Below are 21,623 nucleotides of genomic sequence, written 5' to 3' on the forward strand. Positions count from 1 at the left end.
ATTTTAATTCCTATTACTTTTTTAGCTATATTTTTGGAGTGATTTTCTAAACTCTTGTTCTAGGGATAATAATATGCACCTTTTTTATTTTTATTTTTTTTTTTAATTCAAGAGAGAGAGAGAGCATGTGGGTGGAGGTGTGGGAGGAGCAAGGGGAGAGAGAGAGAGAATCCAAGCAGACACCCTGCTGAGTGTGGAGCCTGATGTGGGGTTCCATCTTGGGAGTCTGAGATCATGACCTGAGCCTAAACTAAGAGTCAGATGCTTAACCGACTGCACTACCCAGACACCCCAACAATATGCATCTTTGGCATATTAAGCTAATATTGGCCTCATAAAATGAATTGGGAAGTATTCTCACTCCTTTAATTCCATTCCATCGGTATATGTAGTTTCAAATACTTTTTCTATTTCTTTTTAAGACAGTTTTGCTAATGAGTGTGATTTAAGAAATTTCTCCCATTTCTTTTAAATTGTCTAACTGGTTAGCACAATTTTGGTAGGATTTGCAATGATGTCCCCTCTTTCATTCCTAACTTTGGTAATCTGTGTCTTCCTTCTTTTTCTCTTGGGCAGTCTAGCTAAATTTACCAAATTTGCTGCTCTTTCCAAAATAAATCATTTTTGGCTTAACTTGATTTTCTATGCTGTTTTTCTGTTTTCTATATTGACTAGTGCTCTACACTTTAATATTTCTTTTATTCCATTTAAAGGTTCAGATTTGAATGATAATATTCTTTTGCTTTCAGTGCAGATGTTTAGAGATTTAATATCCTTGTCCATTTCTAGTATGTTTAAAACTATACATTTCCCTCCAATCCCTACATATCTATGCTAAAAATTTTGTTATATTTTGTTTTCATTTTTATTCAAGATATATTCTAATCTTCCTTATGTTTTCCTCTTTAACCCAGGAATATTTTTAAATGTGTTGTATAATTTCCAAATATTTGGAAATTCTCTCATTTTTCTTCCACTGATATCTAATTTCATTCCATTGCTAAGAGGACATATTTTGTATGTTTTCAAACCTTTAAAATTTATTTAGACTTGTTTTTCTGCCCCAGCATGTGATCTATCCTTTAGAATACTGCATGCACACTTGAAAAGAATGTGCCTTTTGCTGTTGTCAGATGAAACATTCCATGTCAGTTAAGTAGTTAGTATTTGTCCATTTCTCATTCCAATTCTGTCCATTTATGTTTCATGTATTTTTACAATCTGTTAGGTGTACATATACATTTATAATTATTGTATCTTCTTATTATATTGACTTTTGGTTATGAAATGTTCCTCTTTCTCTCCAGTAATATTCCTCTCCTTAAAGTGTATTGTGTTTAACATAGCCACTCAAACTCTGTATGATCAACTGTTTGCAGGGTACATCTTTTCCTGTACTTCTACATTCAACCTATTTGTGTCTATGAATCTAAAGTGTACTTGACTGTTACAATGTAGTCAAATCTTGATTTTTATGCAATTTGACAATATCTGCCTTTTTTTTTTAAGATTTTATCTATTTATTTGAGAGAGAGACAGTGAAAGAGAGCATGAGAGAGGAGAAGGTCAGAGGGAGAAGCAGACTCCCCATGGAGCTGGGAGCCTGATGCAGGACTCAATCCTGGTACTCTGGGATCATGACCTGAGCCAAAGGCAGTTGCTTAACCAACTGAGCCACCCTGGTACCCATAATATCTGCCTTTTGACTCAGGAGTTTAGTCCATTCATATTTAATGTAATAATTGATACACCTGTATTTTTATCATTTTGCCATTTATTTTCTGCATGTATGGTTTTTGTCCTCTGTTTCTCCTTTATTGACTTCTTTGGTTAAAGAATCTTTTTGTGTATATTTATTTAATCCCTCTATTGATATTTTAAACTATATATTTTAAATCATTTTCTCAGAGATTTTTCCAAGGATCGCAGTATGAATCTTTAACTTAGGTTAATACTGACTTAATTCCAATAAAATCAATTGCTACAATATAGCTTCATCTCCTTCTCCTTATCTTTGCACTATTATCATCATATATATGGCATTTACCTATGTTATAAATCCAATAATAGGATTATAAATATTGCTTTAAACAATCTTATATTTAGGGGCACCTGGGTGGCTCAGTCATTAAGCATCAGCCTTTGGCTCATGTCATGATCCCATGGTCCTGGAATCAAGCCGTGCATCAGGCTCCCTGCTTGGGGGGAAGCCTTTTTCTCCTTCTCCCACTCCCCCTGCTTGTGTTCCCTCTCTCACTGTTTCACTCTGTCAAATAAATTTAAAAACTCTTTTTTAAAAATCTTATATTTGCTAAAGAAATTGAGAGAAAATATGTATGTTTATATACATGCTTTTAATTTATATATATGCACATATATACATATATGTATACACAGTCTTTTATATTTTCCTCCATATTAACCCTATCCAGTATTCTTCCATTCCTTCCTATATATATTCTAATTACCATGTGCCATTTTCACTCATCCCAAAGGATTTCCTTTAGTTTTCCTGTAGGGGAGGTCCACTAGCAAAGATCTCTCTCACTTTTTGTTTACTTACGGATATCTTTATTCCACTTTTGTTTTGGAAGGATAGCTTTATTAGATACAGAATCATTAGTTGATTGGTTTTTTTTGTTTTGTTTTTTGCTTCTGCCTTCAGGCTTCTATTATTTATAATGAGAAATCAGCTAGTAACTATATTTTTTGTTTCTCTTTTCATTAGGTTGCTTTTAAGACTTTCACTTTTTCATTGTCATTCAGCAGTTTGACTATAACATGTCTCTATGTGGTTCTTTTCATGATTACCCTACTTGAGCTGTCGAACCTTTTAGAGCTATACATTGTTTTTCATCACATTTGGGAGGTTTCAACCCTATTTCTTTGAAAAACATTTTCTATCCTGTTCTCTCTCCACTCACTTTTTAGGACTCCCATTAAATGTATATTGGTTTACTTTATGGCTGAAAGAATTTTAAAGTTCTGTTCATTATACTTTAGTCATTTTTCTCTCTCTTCTTTGGACTGGGTAATTTCTATTGATCTGCCTTCAAATTCACTGTTTCTTCTGCCATTTCAAATCTACTATTAAGCCCACCCACATAATCGCTCATTTGAATTATTTGGTTTTACAACTATAGAATTTTCATTTGTTTTTTATTGTAGTTTCTATTTTTTATTAAGATTTGCTATTTGTTGAATCATTGTAATCATATTTTCTTCTGGTTCTATGAACATGGTATCCTTTAATTCTGTAGCTATGATTTTATTAGCTTGTTGAAGTCTTTGTCTATCAACTCCAATATGTGGTTCCACTCAGAGTTGGTTTCTGTTCCCACATTTTTCCCTCAGTACATCTCTTTGCCTTGTCATGATAATTTGTTGAAAGTTGATTATTTTGAAGATGTATTGTAACAACAAATCTGTTTAATTTTACTACTTTTAAAAAATTTTTATTTATTTATTTTACAGAGAGCTAGAGATAGAGCACAAGTAAGCAGAGTGTTAGGGAGATGGGAAGAGAGGGAAGCAGGCTCTCTGCTGAGCAGGGACCCCGATGCGGGACTCGATCCCAGGACCCTGGAATCACAACCCGAGCTGAAGGCAAAGGCCTAACGACTGAGCACCCAGGCACCCCAATTTTACTACTTTTTTAAGAAGTAACTTGCCTGGATTTACATTGTAGAATCTTTCTCACTGCAGTGTATGGCTATTGATATCTCCACTTAATTTTTAGTTCTAACTTTTAGCTTGGATTGCTAGGGGTCATCCCTAGTTTGAATGTGCTTGAATAGCTTAGTGGTTAACTTATCATATGGGCAGAGGTGATGCTCAAACCTCAAGCCCCTAAGGCTTCTACCTATGTATAGGCTGGAAAGCACATTCAAAGACTCAATAGATTCTCAAATATGCCTTGGATTTTACTTTCTTCTAGGCTCATCCAGTGTCCATGTGCATGGTTTCCCAGTAGGCCAGAGAATTGTGGAGAGCTTTTCTAGCCCTGTTATTTCTCTTATTTCCAGGGTACAAAGTATTAAACTTCTGGCTAAGATACCCTTTACCATATCTGAGACTGCCACCTCAGGCCCAAAAATGTGCAGGTTTTTCTTACTTGTTTCTTACCAAGTTTGACTATTTTAGGATTTTTATCTCTCTGTACTCAAACCAAGTGCCCCCCCACACCCCGACAGCAAAGGTGCCATTTTCTCCAGCCAGGCCCATACAGATTAAACTGTTGTTGCTCTTTCCAGCCAAGCTGGGGTGGTTGGAGAGGTGGAGCTTGGGTGGGGCGGGTGGGGAGAGACTTCAGGCAGAAAGGCCTCAGAAGACCTCATACTCTTCTCAATTAGCAGTTTTTCAGGAATAAATGTTTCTTAGTGCTTTTGGTTTATTTCCAGAGTCCTGAAATAAGTATTTTAACAATTTTATGCAGAGGATTCATTGGCCATTGCATGCTGCCATACCCACTGGTAGCATATAATTTTGAAAGAACAGGAAACCATATGCTCCAGATCGTTTGTTTTTAATAAAAATATATACTAGACATTCCCTGAAGCCCCCTTCTAAGCCTGTGATTTCACAATTACCTCCCCTGACTAAAAAGAAGAAAAATGGCCCAGGCAATTTTGTATCTGAGACCGTTTCCAAAAGCCTACTCTTTCTCTAACTCTTCAGGGATCTTGGATTTTTATCTCTTTGCCTTATATGTGTTTCTCAGTATGAACAAATACACTGTTTGGAGCACTGTTCAAGCATTATAAATGGGAAATAATTTGTAAAGCATCATAAACTCTCTAAAAGAGGCTTAAGAATTACAAGATATATAGTGGTATCTATAAGGGAGGATATGCTTTAAGCATATTTTACAATTTTGGAAAGATTTAAAATTTATTATGTGAATTAGGGAAATCAAGAGCTTTAAAGTCTATGAAATTATGGGTTTTTTTCATTTTTAAATTCTCTTCAAAGGATTTTTGCTTAAAGTATATTTTCCTTCTTTTTTTATCATTTTCATTACTAGCATATTCTTGCCTTAGTGAAAAAGGCTGCTATAAAAATCTAATGCTGCATTATTAATAATAATAAATCATTCCCCTTATACACCAACAGTTTTAATTACCCTTCCTTTCCTAGAAGTGAAACTCTATGAGATAGAGCAAGAAAGAGAGCAAGAGAAAATAACTTGCTTCTCTAAGTCATCCTGTAACACAACACATAGGCTTAAGATGAGTGGGACCTCCTAAGGTTTTAAAAGATGGTTAAGTACTCCTGACTGGTACCAAGAAAGAGGTTTCTCATACATTTCTTATTATGAAAATCTGTTTTTATTCTCCCTTATGGTCCTTAAGATGCAGAAATGGATTCTGCCTTTCTTGATAATGCAAACACTTTCTTTGCCTTGTTCAAGTTATTTCCTACAGTGCTATTTCTGTCATGTTCAATTTTCTTTATTGCTATGATAGCATTTGCTACTGGTTACTAAATTTGACAACATATTTATTCTTACAACATCAGAACATTCACTGACCTAATTCTAAAAAACTACCAAAAAGAGTGCGGAGGATTCCCTTCTCCAGACCACAGTATGATGGTCTGGAGCACCAACCATCCCTGGTAAACATCATCTGAGACAACAACAACCTCCAGATTATATGCTTATTGAGATACTAAACTGAAGCTTAAAAGTGTTTAGCCACTTAAGTTTAATAGCAACCAAAGAGGAGTAAGCCCAATAAAAAGGTAACCAGTGGACAGTGTAAAAACCTAGGACAGTACAGAATTACATACACTTGGCATATATACAGCAGGAAATATTAGGTCATTCCTATATACTTCTAGATAGCATTTAATAATTTCAAAATGCGATCTATTTTTCAACTCAAAAATAGGGAGGGGGGTGGAGAGCAGATTTTTCCTGGTCCTATATTGAAGGACAATGACCAAACACCATTTTGTTTTCCAGAGGTTTCTGCCTTCTCTCTTCCTGCTGGGTATGGTACAGCATCAACCCTCTGGACAAAGAAGTCTGTTAAGGATGCCCCTCTGGGGCCTGTCCACATAGTTCTTAATATGGTTTCCAGAAGAACATATGAAGGGAATGAAGTAGGATCTTTAAGTGAGAAGAAAATCCCCCTCTCTCCCTCTGAGGTAAGTATAGAAACATTGTTCTCACCTGATGGAAGAGAGGGCTGTGTGTCACAGGGATTCCCAACCCACTAAAGCACATTCCTAGGACCATATCGTCGGGGGCATCATGGCTGTAGCAGCGACATTTACTGGCGAGAAGTCTCCTGATTGCTTCTCTGCTGAAGACCATTCTAGTGGGAAGCCAGAGCAGACAGAGAAAAGGGTTAGAGCAGCAGGTCCTCCAGACCTTTAATCTCAATAAAGAAATAGAGTTCAGAGGCCACACTCTTGATAAAGATGTTGACATCAGCAGTGTTTTATGTTTAATAGTTATTGTGGGGGAAATGTTTTGTGCTTTTGATGAAAGGAAAATTTGCTTTGAAGACACCTGTACATATCTAACAGGCAATTTTATTTCCTTATATATTTTTCACAAATGAATATTCTACAATATCCTTTTCCTAATGTGTCAATGGAAAATTAGAATAGTTCTTCAGTTTTAGCACTCTTAATGAGGTCAATAACAAAATCCACCAACATTGCCAGAAAGTAGATGGGCCCATTAATACAAGTGATGACTGACAGTGAGATCAAATTTAAATGAAACAACCAGGCATTGTCCAAGTGACTCCAGGCTATGAAAGTTGCCTTGAGGTGATTTTGAGAAAGAGAAACGAGAGAGAGGGACAGTGAGAGAGAGAGACTGAGTTGCCTCAAATAGAGCTATGATACTACTTGACCCAGTATGCTGGGTACTTTCTGGTGGGACTCATGCCCAATCTTGCCATTCTGTGCCCTCCTTGGATCTGCAAGAGGCTGGAAACTATAAAATAATATTTTCCAGACTCCCTTGCCAGCTAATACCCAGCTTCATTCTGACAATGAGGGGCATAATACTGGGGGAGGCCATTCACTTCTGGCTCCGGCAGTCTCCGTGGTGAGGCAGGTGATGGGGGACAACTCTGGGGCAGCAGAATGTTGGCAACAGAACCACAGTGGCCGTGGGGAGCCAGTGCGAGGACTGGCTCAGACACAATGTTGAGACCCAAAAGCAGAAGCAGCTAGAGCAATCCACATGAACAGGCTCCAGAACACAGCCTTTGCTCTGCTCTTCCAGCCTTCAGGGCTGTAGCAGCTTTCTATAATTACTGAGTTCTCAGTAGAACCCCTGGCACCGTTTTATTCCCCTGGCCCTTCCCAACACTTTGGCACCAAGTTCTTTTTGAAATACAGATTGGCCCTAAAATACAGGACTATTCTGGCCCTACGGTAGTAATGGCTCTTCTCATAGTATGAATAATCCAGTAGCTGACAGGGCTGAAGGGATTAATATGGTTCACAAATCCATTCCCAGTAAGCGACAATTTCCTTGAAGGCAAAATGTCTATAATCTGTCCACGTATTCCCACAGCCAAATGCAGGGAATTGTGCACAGTAAGTACTCAGCAGAATTTGATGCATCAAAGAAGTGAGAATAAAGCTGCCCTTACCAAGATGTTCTTCCAGGGGGAGGGGAAGGAGTTCTATGAATCAGTCTAGTGGGAAGGAAAAAAGGATAAAGACCTTGAAGACAATCCCTCATGCGAAATGTTGATTGCATACTCAGCTGGGGGTTTAACTCGCTTTAACTGGGTTCAGTGACCACACGCTGGTGACGCAACCACACAGGGAGGGCCTCTCCCTGCCCTGGCCAACATGTCGGAGGACACGGTGAAACAAGAACAGACAAGAGGGGAAAGCAGCTGTTTAAGTTGATACAAGAAAATAGGACCGTACCTGAGGAAGAAGCAGAGTTCTTGTGAACTCTACCAAAAGGAAAACTCCATGTTTGAAAACGCACCAGAAATTCTCTTTCTCTCTGAGTCTAGGGCCCATAAGGGACTGGGATAGCACCTTCGTATGGGTCAAAGCCCCATTCATCTACCTGATCCCAGGAAGAGAGCCTACGTAAGGTGATATGCACCTGCCAGAGACAGACCCTTAAACATCTATCCAAGGCCACATTAAGGGGAATTTCCCAAGTAAGTATAATGCAGTTGACTTTGAACAATGCTGCGTTGAGGGGCCAGCCCCATGTGCAGTTTAAAATCTGATCCGGCTTTTGAATCCCCTAGAAGTTACCTACTGATAGTCTACTATTGTCCTTACTTAGGTAAGACAAATAGTCGATTAATACATTGTATGTTATATATATTATAAACTGTATTCTTACAATAAAGTAAGCTATGGAAAAGAAAATGTTATGAAGAAAATTATAAGGAAGAGAAAATACATTTACAGTACTATACTGTATTTATGAAAAAAAATCTGCATATAAGTGAAACTGCCCAATTCAAACCCATGTTGTTCAAGAGCCAACTGTACTTGGATTCCAATCAGAGCTCTCATCATCTTTATCTTAAGCCTGATTTTAGTAAAACACTTTACTTTTTTCTTTCATCAGCATCTAAAAGAATAAGAAAGAAAGGGAAGGCCCAGTTTTATCCTGGCCCCCTCTCTGAAAAGTTAACTTTACAGGAAGATAAAAGGTAAGCATAAAATCTTTATTAGTAATTTTTTTCCTATTTTTTCCCTACTCACACAGAACAGTCGTACATTAATTATTCACACAAACTAAGTACACACGAGCCTTTAATAAGATGTGCTTATTAGTATGCCGATGGGTTATTTAAAAATGAAGTTGTCCCCCAAAATGGAAAAGTACCAGACATATCATGGTATGTCTGCTCTGCCCAACTTTTAAATATTTAAAAGATGTTGAGAGGCTATAAGCCCAATAATGTGATTTCTTTTAATATACACACTCTAATTTTAAGCAGAAGAAAAACTGAAATGGGAAGCAGGGGCTTGCCCCAGTCCGCACGTGCAGAGGAAGAGCACATACAGAAGGTGAAGGGCATCAGAGACGTGCCTGCCTCTCCCGGTCTTCCAGCAGATGAACAGGTCAGGACTGTCTCCAGGTAACACTGTCCTCAGCCCTTTCGAGGAGGCTGCCAAAGAATATGAGGACATCCTGATCATAGCTTCCTACTCAGACATAGGTAAGTATTTCAAAAAGGACAGCGGTTATTGAATAAGCTGTCTGCAGATACCTGAACATTCAAGGAGTAAGCAATGAAACGAACGCCAGGTACCTGCATTCAAATCCTACAAAGGTCTCATTTTCCAAACAATACAGAACACCTACACATAAATCACTGTGGAGTCTACACTCCCGATTCAGCTCTGCTTTGTGGGGCAGAAGGGAGATGGTTGAAGGCAAGACTTTACAAAAATGTAACTTGACTATAAACCACAGCAAGAACATAAGAAACACATTTCATACTACAACCATTTGTATGTGTTGTGTGTATATAAAACTGAAAATTTCATGAAACATACACCCCTACTACATGTGATACACTATGATATTTCTATTTTATTCTATTCCATTTTATAGTTCATTATTTTTAAATGATGGTCATGATCCATTCATTGGTTTTATAAGCCATTAATTGATCCTGACTTGCTGTTTACAAAAAAAGTCATGCTGGTTCTTAAGCTAGATCATCAGAAAAGTCTACTGAGAAATCATTTAACATGATGTCTGCAGCTTTCTTCAAAGGTTGATATGAGACAATCTTGTGATAAATGTTTCTGCATATTTGTAAAAGTGCTATTAAAAACAGAATATTACACCAGTCATTAGTTATACAAAGACCAATGCTCAGTGTTCATGCATTTGTTTATTCATTTACTCATTGTACCTGGTAAAAAAAAAAAAAAAAGAGTCCCTATGCTAGCAAGTGAGGATATAATGGGAAATGAGACACAGATGTTGCCTTCAAATAATTCATAATTTAGGTAGAAAACAGAAAGGTAAATAGGCAATTAAATGATAATGGTTTGCATAATATGCTACAAAAGTACATTTGAAAGGCATCAAACCCAGACTTGAAAGGCCAGACTAGGCCAAAAGCTTTCAGGAATAAATAATAGCTATATTGTGTCCAAAAAAATGAGAAGGATGAACTGGGTGACAAAGAAAATTGGGGAGGGGACACAGTGCTATACAGAGACCGGCAGATGCCAATCTTAGGGAAGAGGACAGAAGAAATGCCTCCGAGGAACTGAAATAAGATGAGGGTGCAGGTGAACGAGGCTAGAAAAATAAAAGAGCATCTGCCAAGGTCATCAGAGGCCCGGTAAGTCTTTTTTTGTTTTTTAAACATATAATGTATTATTTGCCCCAGGCCCCAGGCCTATGAATCATCAGGCTTACACAATTCACAGCACTACCATAGCATATATCCTCCCCAATGTCCATAACCCAGACACCCTATCCCTCTCCCCCCACTCCCCAGAAACCCTCAGTTTGTTTCCTGAGATTAAGATTGTCTTATAGTTTGTCTCCCTCCCCCATCCCATCTTGTTTCATTTTTCCCCTCCCTTCCCCCACGACCCTCTGACCTGCCTCTCAAATTCCTCATATCAGAGAAATCATACAATAATTGTCTTTTTCTGACTGACTTATTTCACTCAGCATGATACCTTCTAGTTCCATCCATGTTGTTGCAAATGGCAAGATTTCATTTCTTTTGATGGCTGCATATATTCCATTTTATATATATATATATATACCACATCTTCTTTATCCATTCATCTGTTGATGGGCATCTAGGTTCTTTCCATAGTTTGGCTATTGTGGACACAGCTGCTGTAAACATTTGGGTGCACATGCCCCTTCAGATCACTACTTTTGTATCTTTGGGGTAAATACCCAGTAGTGTGATTGCTGGGTTGTAGGGTAGTTCTATTTTCAACTTTTTGAGGAACCCCCATACTGTTTTCCAGAGTGGCTGTAGCAGCTTACATTCCCACCAACAGTGTAAGGCCTGGTAAGTCCTGATGAGGAATTTGGACTTTATTCTAAAGGTAACAGGAGGTTATAAAGGAATGCAAAAGATTTTTACTTCCCATGGCAATGCAAAAAAAAAAAAAAAAGTTTAAATCACATTAACCAATGAAATTGTTAAAGAAATCAATGATATGAAACCCAGATGAACTGATTTCTAGAGAGAGGAATCCTTCCCAGGTGGGTAGCAAGCTATGGCAGTTTTCAGGGACAAGCTGGGTCAGAGGGCAGGAAGGAGGAGAAAAGACCAGATAGAGCCCCAAGGCCGTGGACCCGGCAAACCAGCAGTGATTAAAATGAGGCCTAATCCCAGGCCAGGATGATTTCTATAGGAATCCAGAAGGCTATCTTAGATGCCAACAGTAGGAAAGAGTTCATAGTCTTGGGGAAGAACAAAAGCAATGGAAGTGAGGGAAGGTCTCTGAGCAGGAGGGCCACAGGATCAGACGTGAGTGTAGAAAGACCTCTCTGGCTGCAGTATGGTCGATTGCAAGGAGCAGAGAAGATGAGCTGTGGCAGGAGCACACATGTAAGAGGTGGGGTGACCTCAACTAGTCCTGGGGAGGTGGAGACATAAGTGGTACTTAGGAGACAAAACTGACTGGGTTGACTGAAAGGTCCTGGGGAATGAGGAAGAAAGGGTAAAACAGACTCACAAGTCTCGGGTAGAACTCGAGATTCCATGTGTTACCTGAGGCAAGACTACTGGAAAAACACTAAAGCAGGGGCTAGAGTCAGAGGATGAGGTCGGGGTGGCAGCGCTGGGTCTCAGCTCCTGTGAATCACACCAGTGGACAGGGCCTCTGGCAGGTAGAGGTAGGAATCTGAGTCAGGAGGGAGGTGTAGCAGGGGATAGAGGTTTGGGTGCCTTCAGCACAGTCATAGGGGTGGATAAGATCACCGAGGAGAATGCAGAGTGAGAACAGAATACCAGAAAAGATGCCGGGAAAACATAGTCATTTAAAGGAGAGGAAAAAGGACCCAAGAAGGAATGATCAGAAAGGCAGGAACACACAAGGATAGGACACTGTTCTGGAAAGCAAGAGAAAGGAGCACTTTAAGGAGTGACTAGTCACCTTTGTCAAAGGAACCAAGAGGTTAAACAAGAGAAAGGTTGGAATTAGCCACTGGACATGGCTGTATAGACACAGCCACAGACCTCCTCGGGAAGATGGTCTAGGTTGAAGGCCAAGCATGGGGGTCAGATGGAAGTGGGGGCTGGGGAAGAAGAGATCATGAATCATGGATTCTGAAGATGAATGGAAGAGGAGATGAGGGAGGGTAGCAGGAAGGAGTATTAAGATGGGAAAACTGGAGGTGGTGGGAAGTCCATAGGAGCAAGGTAGAAGTTGAACATATAAGAGGTTAAAGGCGCTATCTCAGTGCTTACAGTGACCACCATGGGCCTGGGAATGGGAGCAGTGACACTCATGCAATGCATCTGCCGATCTGGCACTAGCCTGTGAGCTCCCATAAGAAAGGAACTGTGGCTTTTGTTTGCATCCCCCCTGCCCCACCATGCCCACACCCACTAGGCTCATGGAGTGAATGAGCAACCACCTGGAGTGATGAAAGGCAATGCTGGTTGGGTGAGGTCAAGTGCCATTTCAGGCTTCAAGGGCCAGTCTGTCTCAGAAACAACAGTGAAATCCAACAAGCAAGGAAGACAAGAAGATAGTTTTCTTGACAAGAAGTCACTTTTGTGTTAAAAGTATATTAACACCTATGTAGCTATATTCAAATAACAGGACCCTTTCAAAGGTAGGAAGTTCTTACTCAGCAGATACCATGCCCTGATCCTTATCCAGCCCCAGTACCTCACCCACTAAAAACTAAATGCATTACCATAAGGCTGCACATAGCTTGAGCTTTTTTTCTTTTTTTTTTTTTTTTAAGAAGAGATCAATACTCCTTAGCCTTCCCTTTAGTGTCTTTTCGAAAGCCTACCTGCACCCTCATCTCCTGATGCTAATGACCTCAGGTAGAGGCACGTCACTGCTCAACAAAGATCAGTACGCCTGTCCAGGCTTGGGTATCTCTATGAAAGAGCCACGTCCATAGCCATGTTCTATTTTTTTATTATTATTTTTTCACCATAGCACATATTCTCCCCAACATCCATCACCCAGCCACCCCATTCCTCCCACCCCTCCTCCTCTCCAGCAACTCAGTTTGTTTCCCAAGATTAAGAGTCTCTTACGGTTTGTCTCCCTCTCTGGTTTCATCTTGTTTCATTTTTTCCCTCCCTTCCCTTATGATCCTCTGTCTTTTTCTCAAATTCCTCACATCAGTGAGATCATATGGTAACTGTCTTTCTCTGATTGACTTATTTCACTAGCATGATATCGTCTAGTTCCACCAATGTTGTTGCAAATGGCAAGATTTCTTTTGCCATTTTTTGATGTCTGCATAGTATTTTTGATGGCTACATAGTATTCCATTGCATATATCTTCTTTATCCATTCATCTGTTGATGGACAGCTGGGCTCTGTCCATAGTTTGGCTATTGTGGACATTGCTCCTATAAACATTCGGGTGATGTGCCCCTTTGGATCACTACATTTGTATCTTTAGGGTAAATACTCAGTAGTGTGATTGCTGTGTCGTAGGGTAGCTCTATTTTCAACTTTTTGAGGAAACTTCATATTGTTTTCCAGAGTCATAGCCATGTTCCATTAACCACTGAATCAGCTAGACCACACCAGAACCCCTGGAATGTGATTCTGGAGGTCCCACAGTAGGAACCATTCTGATCTAAGGGATTGCAAAGTAAGAATATAAAGTCCTGACCCTTCAGAGGTTTAGAAACCAGTGCCAAGAATGTGGCTCAGCACATGGTGGATATTCAGCAAATACCTGTTGAATGACTTTAAATCACTATAGTTGATACTGAGATCCTCCCTACATACCCCAATAGCAAAGACTACAGAAATAATAGAAAGACTAATTGCTCAATTGATTTACCCATATAAATCAAATCAAAATCTTCCCCACAAGAGATTAGGCAAATGCTCATTTAAAAATATTGACTTTTCACTGTTATTTAAAACCTATCAATCCTACACAAATAGCACTTAATTGCTTAAGGTCAAACTCTTTTCTGAAATGTGATTTATTAGCACCAGGTAATTTAAAAGTCTAATGACTTATTTTTCTGACCATAAAATCTATATCCAAATTTCTTTTTTCATTTAAACAATCAAAACTAATTGGCTACCTAGAAATAATCATTCCTATAGGAACCAAGTACCTTGGTCTCTACCAAGAACCTTGACAACCATTTATATTTCTTCGTGGAGTAAAATAGTCTTTAGCATGGGTTCTTTTCATAGTTCACAAATTTAATATTCACTGTCCTATAACAGAAACATATACAGAGCATGCTGGTATCAGGACCACCGCCACAGACCAAGCCCTGTATGGTGGAAAGAGAAGTTCATGCTGAAAGTACGTGTAGAAAGCTATGCTCATAGTTACCCTCCTCCTCCCGTGATGTAGCTGTAGCCGCCAGTGCCCAGGCCATAACCATACCGCTCTCCCAGAAACACCGGTTCACTTGAGTCGTAACAGCTAAGCAAGTGTCGGAGCCTGGAGATGCTGAAATTCCAAAGGGAACAATAATGACTTAACTCCAAAGTGTGCTCATGGTAAAGAGTTTATGATTCTTACATCCCACTGGTCACACTATAGAATTATATGTATATATGTATAATTATAATAATACTATGAAATCATTTAGACATGAAATTCAGTGATTTACAGAAGAAACACATTTTTTCAAAAAGAGAAAAAAAATCGATGGACTCTGTTTATGCCTGGCAACAGGAGAGAAACTAAAAAACAAGGGGATCCCCAGTTTTAATAAGCCACTGCCAGAACATGGCTGCCTAGTTTGAGTGAGGGGGCAGCAAGTTAATGAAGTAAAGGTTGCCGATGGACCGCTTCGCTCACTTCTACCAGTCCTGCTTCTCAGTAAGTCTGAACCAACTCTAACATCTTTTCAGGTGTACTTGGTGTGAGAGTGCTGACAACACTGACTCCATCTTCGGCCTCCATCTTGGTCTCACCTGTAGGGCGCAGGTGGCACCACTTTAGATAACTACCCCGTGATGGGACCACGCCTCTCTCGCCATAAAAGCTGGGGATTATGGTCTGGATATTAGCAGAGAATTGCTGCATATTGCTGTCCCGACTGAACGACCCAACCACTCACCCACCCACCGACCAGCCAACCAACCCACGGTAAGCTGTCCTGAGTAAAACCGTGTGAACAGGATGGAGTGGCTTCTTCCATTTTCAGTATTAAAGTGCCTTCTCAGTCTGGAGGATACATGACTGACCCTCCTACACCTTCTAACACTTGGTGTTGTGGGAAGGATACTGAAAATCAAACAAGCCATGGCTGAAGGGGCTATGCCAGGGGAAGCCCATTGTCTGTGAAGGAAACCCCAAGCGGTTTAGCTACCACCCTGTGGGCAGACTTGGCCTGGACTTCTGCGCGTTTCAGACCATTCAGATGTCATCCCTCATCCCTGTGAGGACAGGGATGCCCTAAAAACACCTATCTGAAACAGTAGGTGTTCGGACTGTAGGATACTGGAGAACATCATACAGTGGTAAATGGATTTGAGACATCAGAAATGGCCTAAGCCGCTGCTCAGCCTGCCTTGTGACAAAGATTATACACTGCAGGCATAGTGAGAGCTGCAGGCACTTAACTAATCTGATTGGGTAAATGCTAGCATTAAGAAAACCTGGCTTAACAAGGAGGCCGTTCCCTCCGCTGCACCTGACCTCTATGGAAGAACCGAGGATGAAACATGCCATTTCCACCCAGCATTTTGGTGGCCCAAATGAAAAATTACTTTCCTCTTGTATGAATTTCCATATCTCACGGTCAGTCCCACAGACTAGGTATGGGACTTCAGTATCCCTTCTTGTCCCTGGGGTTAAACATCCGACTGCTATAATAGCCCCTATATAATGGCAGACTTACATGAAACCGAAAGGGAGATCAGCTGAAAAACAGGGAAAAATAAAGGATCCTCCCAATGATAAAATGGTGGGAAGGGGGCCTATCAAGAGCTTGTAAACAACAGTAGCAAGATCTAGTATTATCTGGGACCCCGAGAGAAAATACAAACAACCCATTTCAGTCTTGCTAAGCCTCTAGAAGGCACTGCCTAAGAGAAAGCAGTTTACTTCCTTGAAGGAAGGCTCTAAAACCCAGGGGTGTTGCAAGTGCCCCTCTGCTAATGGCAGAATTTCAGGGGTGGATACCACCCCTGAGACTAGGGAGGTAGACCAGAGACTACCCTCAGAGACTAGGAGGTAGGCCAGTGTTGCCCTCTCATGCGTGCAATAGGGGGCAACCAGAGGCCCCAGGTGGAGTTAACCATTTATTGGTCTTGTACCAACCAACAGACACAGCAAGCTCTAATAGTCACTGGCTGAATGCACAATTGTCTATGGAAACACTTCAAAATTTGGGGGAGAAATAATGACAAAAAGAGAAGTAAGATGAGTACAGGCTTTAGGGATATTAATGCCAAATGTGAGTTGTGAATTGAATGTAACTTCACATCCAGAAGGGTTTGGCTGGGGCTTGTGGCAACAACAAAATGGGAAATCAATTATAGTTATTTGTATAAGTTCAATAAGAATGTGGTCTTGTAGCAGGACACCACTGGAAGAAAATGTTCTTTTAACAGGACATTGGAAACAATGGTTATATTACCAAGGCTGTGACTGGAAGGTGAGACCAAGGTTGATGTTGAGAAGGGCTAGCTTTTCCTGGTCTGAAGAAGTCACACCACTTACAGATATCTTATAAAGTCCTTCCACTGTGTTCTAAACTAGAGCTGACCAGGTCCAACTCCACCAAATCCCCAGTTCTCTCATGACATTAATCAGCATTTCCTGAAAAGAGTTGTTTCGTGGTCAATTTTGGATTAATTTTTTTTTTAATATTTTATTCATTTATTTGAGAGAGAGAGAGAGAGAGAGAGTATGAGAGGAGAGAGGTCAGTGGGAGAAACAGACTCCCTGGCAAGCAGAGAGCCCGATGTGGAACTCGATCCCAGGACTCCAGGATCATGACCTGAGCCAAAGGCAGTTGCCCAACCAACTGAGCCACCCAGGCGCCCCTGGATTAATTTTTTTTAATTGGCTAAATAAATTTCAATGTTTCTCAAGCCTGGTGAGCATCATGCATGTCCAAGACGTGGATATATCCAGTTTTTCTCTAACTTATTAATCACAAATTCTTATAGAGAAGTATTAACACCGAGAAGACTGGTGCTCTAGAATTTCATTTTTCCTCTTTTGGGGGATAGGTAGGATATTAAGAAGTCAAAGTGGGGTGAAGAGAAGGACCCCTTTCCAATCCGCACTGCTGCATCTTACACAAATAGCCCAGCTAATAAGTCTAAAGCTGAAAATGAGTAAATTTAATGGATGAAAACATCACGTAAAAATATGGTGCAAAGAGTTTACAGGTTTGTTAATGATGTTTCTACCTGCCTGGAGGTCAAGGCCTCTGACAAAGTTGACAGTTTCTCAGTGGCCAGAAAACGTTATCTTTGAAACTGTCCTGTTTGGGGCTCACAAGGTGAATATTCTAGGCACCTAGTTTGGAATCGTCTTCAGGTCAGCTGATAACTCTGCGGGGGAAGGTGAGGAGGTATGCAGATACCCAGTAAGACACCATTCATTTATGGAGAATATACTCCATAAAGATCTTAGAGAAGATCTCTAAGGCAACTGTGGCCTTCAGCTGGTAAAAGTCTGTGTGTCTTTAAGAAAAACAAAAACAAACAAACAAAAAAACCTTGAAGACCTCTGGAGCCAATTTAAGTCTACTCCTTGACCTGAGAAGAAAAGTATTTATCTTCCTCCTGCATATTGTAAAGATGTCAATTCAACCCTCAACTTCTAATTTCTGAGGTTAAAATAACTGGGATTTAACATCTCATCTGGTTTTCTTTTCCTTTTAACATCAACCATTTCCCTACCCAGTATCATTTTAAAGCTGAAGAATCAAACTGAGTCTGACAGCCATCATATGTTTCATTTTGCTAAAAACTAGAAATGTGGATAAAGCAGATGAATCTCCAGTTCTATCCAAGCGGATTGACCATCCATCTGGGAAAGGAACTTTTAACAATATGCTACCATTTAGGGCAATTTTAAGGCACAGAAAAAACAAACAAACAAAAAAAACAGTATGGCAACAGGTAAGACTACATGCTATCAAAATCATAATAACACAGCTTAGTGTTGCATATAGATTTTCTAACAGCATAATACTGATTTGTGTATGTGTAATGGACACATGTTACCTATGTTTCAGCTGTACAACATAGTGATTTGACAAGTTTATATGTAATGTTATGCTCACCACAAGTATTGCTACTATCTGTCCTATTACATTGCTATTACAGTATCATGGATGGTATGCCTTCTGTTTTTTACTCCCATGGCTCACTAGTTCCATAACTGGAGGTCTGTATCTCCTCTACCCTTCACATATTTTACCCAACTTCCCATTCCCCTTCTGTCTGGCGATCATTAGTTCTCTGTATTTATAGGTCTGATTCTTTTATTTATTTTACATTCTGTTTATTAGTGGAATCATAAGTCAGACTAAGAAAGACAAATACCTTATTTCATTTAATACCTTCCAGGTCCATCCATGTTGTCACAAATGGCAAGCTCTTTCTTTTATAGCTAAGTAATAGTCCACCGTGTGTGTGTGTCTGTGTGTGTTTGTGTGTGTGTGTGTATAAAGATGTGATAAATATCTATCACATCTTATCCATTTATCTATCAATGCACACTTGGGCTCCATGTCTTGGCTACTGCAGACAATGCTGCAGTAAACATAGGGGTGCACAGATCTTTTCAAATTGGTGCTTTCCTTTTCCCTGTGTAATCACTCAATAATGGAATTATTGGATCATATGGTATCTCTATTTTTGACTTTTTGAGGCACCTTCATACTGTTTTCCACAGTGGTTGCACCAGTTTGTGTTAGCACTAGCAGCGCAAAAGGGTTCCTTTTTCTCTATATCCTTGCCAACACTTGTTCTTTCTTGAATTTGACTTTTGCCATTTGGACAGGTAGGAGGTGATACCTCCTGTGGTTTTGATTTTTGCACTTCCCCCAAAATTACTAATCGGGAACATTTTTTATGTGTCCGTTGGCCATCTGTTTGTCTTCTTCGGAGAAATGTCTATCCAGGTGCTCTATTTTTTTTTTTTTTAATCTGGTGCTCTATTTTTTAATTGGATTGTTTTTTGGTGTAGTAGGACTTCATTACATATTTTGGATATTAACCCCTTATTGGACAGATCATTTGCAAATATCTTCTCCCATTCAGTGGGTTGTTTTTTTGCTTCATTGAGGGTTTCCTTGGCTGTGCATGTTTTGATGCAGTCCCAATAGGTAATTTCTGCTTTTGCTTTCATCTTAGGAGACATACCTAGAAAAGTATCGCTATGGCCGATGTCAGAGAAATTATTGCTCAAGCTCTCTGCTCGGATTTTTATATTTCAGGTATCATATTTGGGTCTTTAATACATTTTGAATTTGTGTGCATGGTGTTAGAAAATAGTCCACTTTCCTTGTTTTACATGTTGCTGTCTAGTTTTCCCAGCACCATTTATTGAAAACAGTGACTTTTGCCCACTGGATATTCTCTCCTCCTTTTTCATAGACTGACTATAATAATGTGGGCTTATTTCTGGGGTCTCTACCCTGTTCCACTGATCTATGCATCTGTCTTTATTGCCAATACCATATGGTTTCGATTACTACAGTTTTGTAGTGTATCTTGAAATCTGGGATTGTAATACCTCCAGATTTATTCTTTTTTATCAGCAATGTCTTGGCTATTTGGGGTCTTCTGTTGTTCCCTACAACTTTTAGGATTATTCTAATTTTAAGAAAAATGCTATTGATATTTTGATATGGATTGTACTGAATCTGTAGACTTCTTTGGGTAATAGGACATTTCGACAATATTCTTCCAACCCAAGAGGATGGAGTATCTTTCCATTTGTTTGTGTCACCTTCAATTTCTTTCAACAGTGTTTTATAGTTTTCAGAGTACAAGTCTTTCACCTCTTTGGGAAAATTGTAAATAGGGTGTTTTTAATTTCTCTTTCTGTGACTTTTTTTGTGAGTGTACAGAAACACTACTGATTTCGGGGTATTACTTTTGAATCTTGCAACTTTAGTGAATTCATTTATTACTTTTATTAGTTTTTTGGTGGAATCTTTAAGGTTCTCTATCTCTATCATGTCATATAAAAGACTGAGAGTTGAACTTCTTTACCAATGTGAATGTCTCTTATTTCTTGTCTGACTGCTATGGCTAGGACTTCTAGTACTATGTTGAATAAAAATAGTGAGAGTGGACATCTTTTTCTTATTTCTGATCTTAGGGGAAAAGCTCTCAATTTTTCCCATTGAGGATGATCTTAGTTGTGGGTTTTTAACATATGGCCTTTATTATGTTTGGGTTTAGAAGAAACATACCTCTTTTGTTGAGAGTTTTTATCATGAATGGAATCTTGTCAAATGCTTTTTATACATCTATTGAGATGGTTATATGATTTTTTTATCCTTCATTTTGTCAGAATACTGATTGTTTTTAAAATCCAGATGAAATCCTACTCCAACCTATGGCTTTAATTTTTTTTTTTTTTTTTTTTTTTTGGTATATGACTTGATTTTTTTTTTTATGGCTTTAGTTTTTTAACATTTTATTTGGAAATAGTTTCAAGGTTATAGAAAAATTCCAAGAGTAGTACAATGGGAAGTACTCTCCTATATCCTTTACCCATATTTGTCAGTTGTTAACTTTACCCTATTTGCTTAATCATTCTCTCTCAATCTCTCTAGATAGATATTCATATTCATATATTCATGTATCTGTGTGTATATATGTGTGTGTGTAAATGTGCACGTGTGTGTGTGTTATACACATATATTTTCTCTTTTCTAAAATATTTGGGAGTAAGCCTCATATGTTATGCCTATTTCTCCTAAATACATCAATGTGTATCTCCTAAGAACAGGAAAAGTAAAGAATTTCAAAAACTTTGACATTAATATAGTAATTTTCTTAAAAAGTCAAATATACACCTACATGTTTCAGCCATTCTACTCATAGGTATTTAGCCAAGACAAATACATACACAAAGATATATACACAAAAGTTTCTAACAGCCTTAATTAGGATTCCAAAACCGAAAACAAATGCTTCTATCTAATTTACCACCCTTATTCCAATTTTATCAATTGACCCAATGTCTGTTCTAGCACATCTCCCCTTCGGTATAGGATGCAGCTCCTATCCTACCCTGCAGCTCAGGATATCTTATTGCATTTATTTATCATATCACCTTATTCTCTCTTAATCTGAAAATTATTCAGCTTCTCTTTGTCTTTTGTGACACTGGTATTTTTAATAATAAAAGCACCTCCCCTATTTTTAATGGAATGATCCTCCTGTTGGGTTAGTCTGGTGCTTCCTCATGACAAAGCCCAGCATATGCATTCCCAGTCACAGTATTGGATATGTGATGCTGTATC

The 21,623-nt window shown here is 39.1% G+C and overlaps 1 protein-coding gene across 2 annotated transcripts in view; it reads right to left on the bottom strand.

Annotated features, from left to right (window-relative positions):
- B3GLCT (beta 3-glucosyltransferase) overlaps positions 1 to 21,623 on the bottom strand; it is a 116,274-nt gene that overhangs the window by 8,193 nt on the left and 86,458 nt on the right. For both annotated transcript variants that reach the window (XR_004279111.1, XM_032314592.1), the window contains exons 13-14: positions 14,501 to 14,620; positions 6,176 to 6,320 (exon numbers count right to left, since the gene is read on the bottom strand). Coding sequence is in view for 1 of the 2 variants with exons in the window: in XM_032314592.1 (XP_032170483.1) it covers positions 6,176 to 6,320; positions 14,501 to 14,620 (265 nt within the window). In the remaining variant the exon portion in view is untranslated. The remainder of the gene's footprint in view (positions 1 to 6,175; positions 6,321 to 14,500; positions 14,621 to 21,623) is intronic.

Source organism: Mustela erminea, chromosome 15 (genome assembly GCF_009829155.1).
Source record: "Mustela erminea isolate mMusErm1 chromosome 15, mMusErm1.Pri, whole genome shotgun sequence".
In the NCBI taxonomy this organism is placed as follows: domain Eukaryota; kingdom Metazoa; phylum Chordata; class Mammalia; order Carnivora; family Mustelidae; genus Mustela; species Mustela erminea.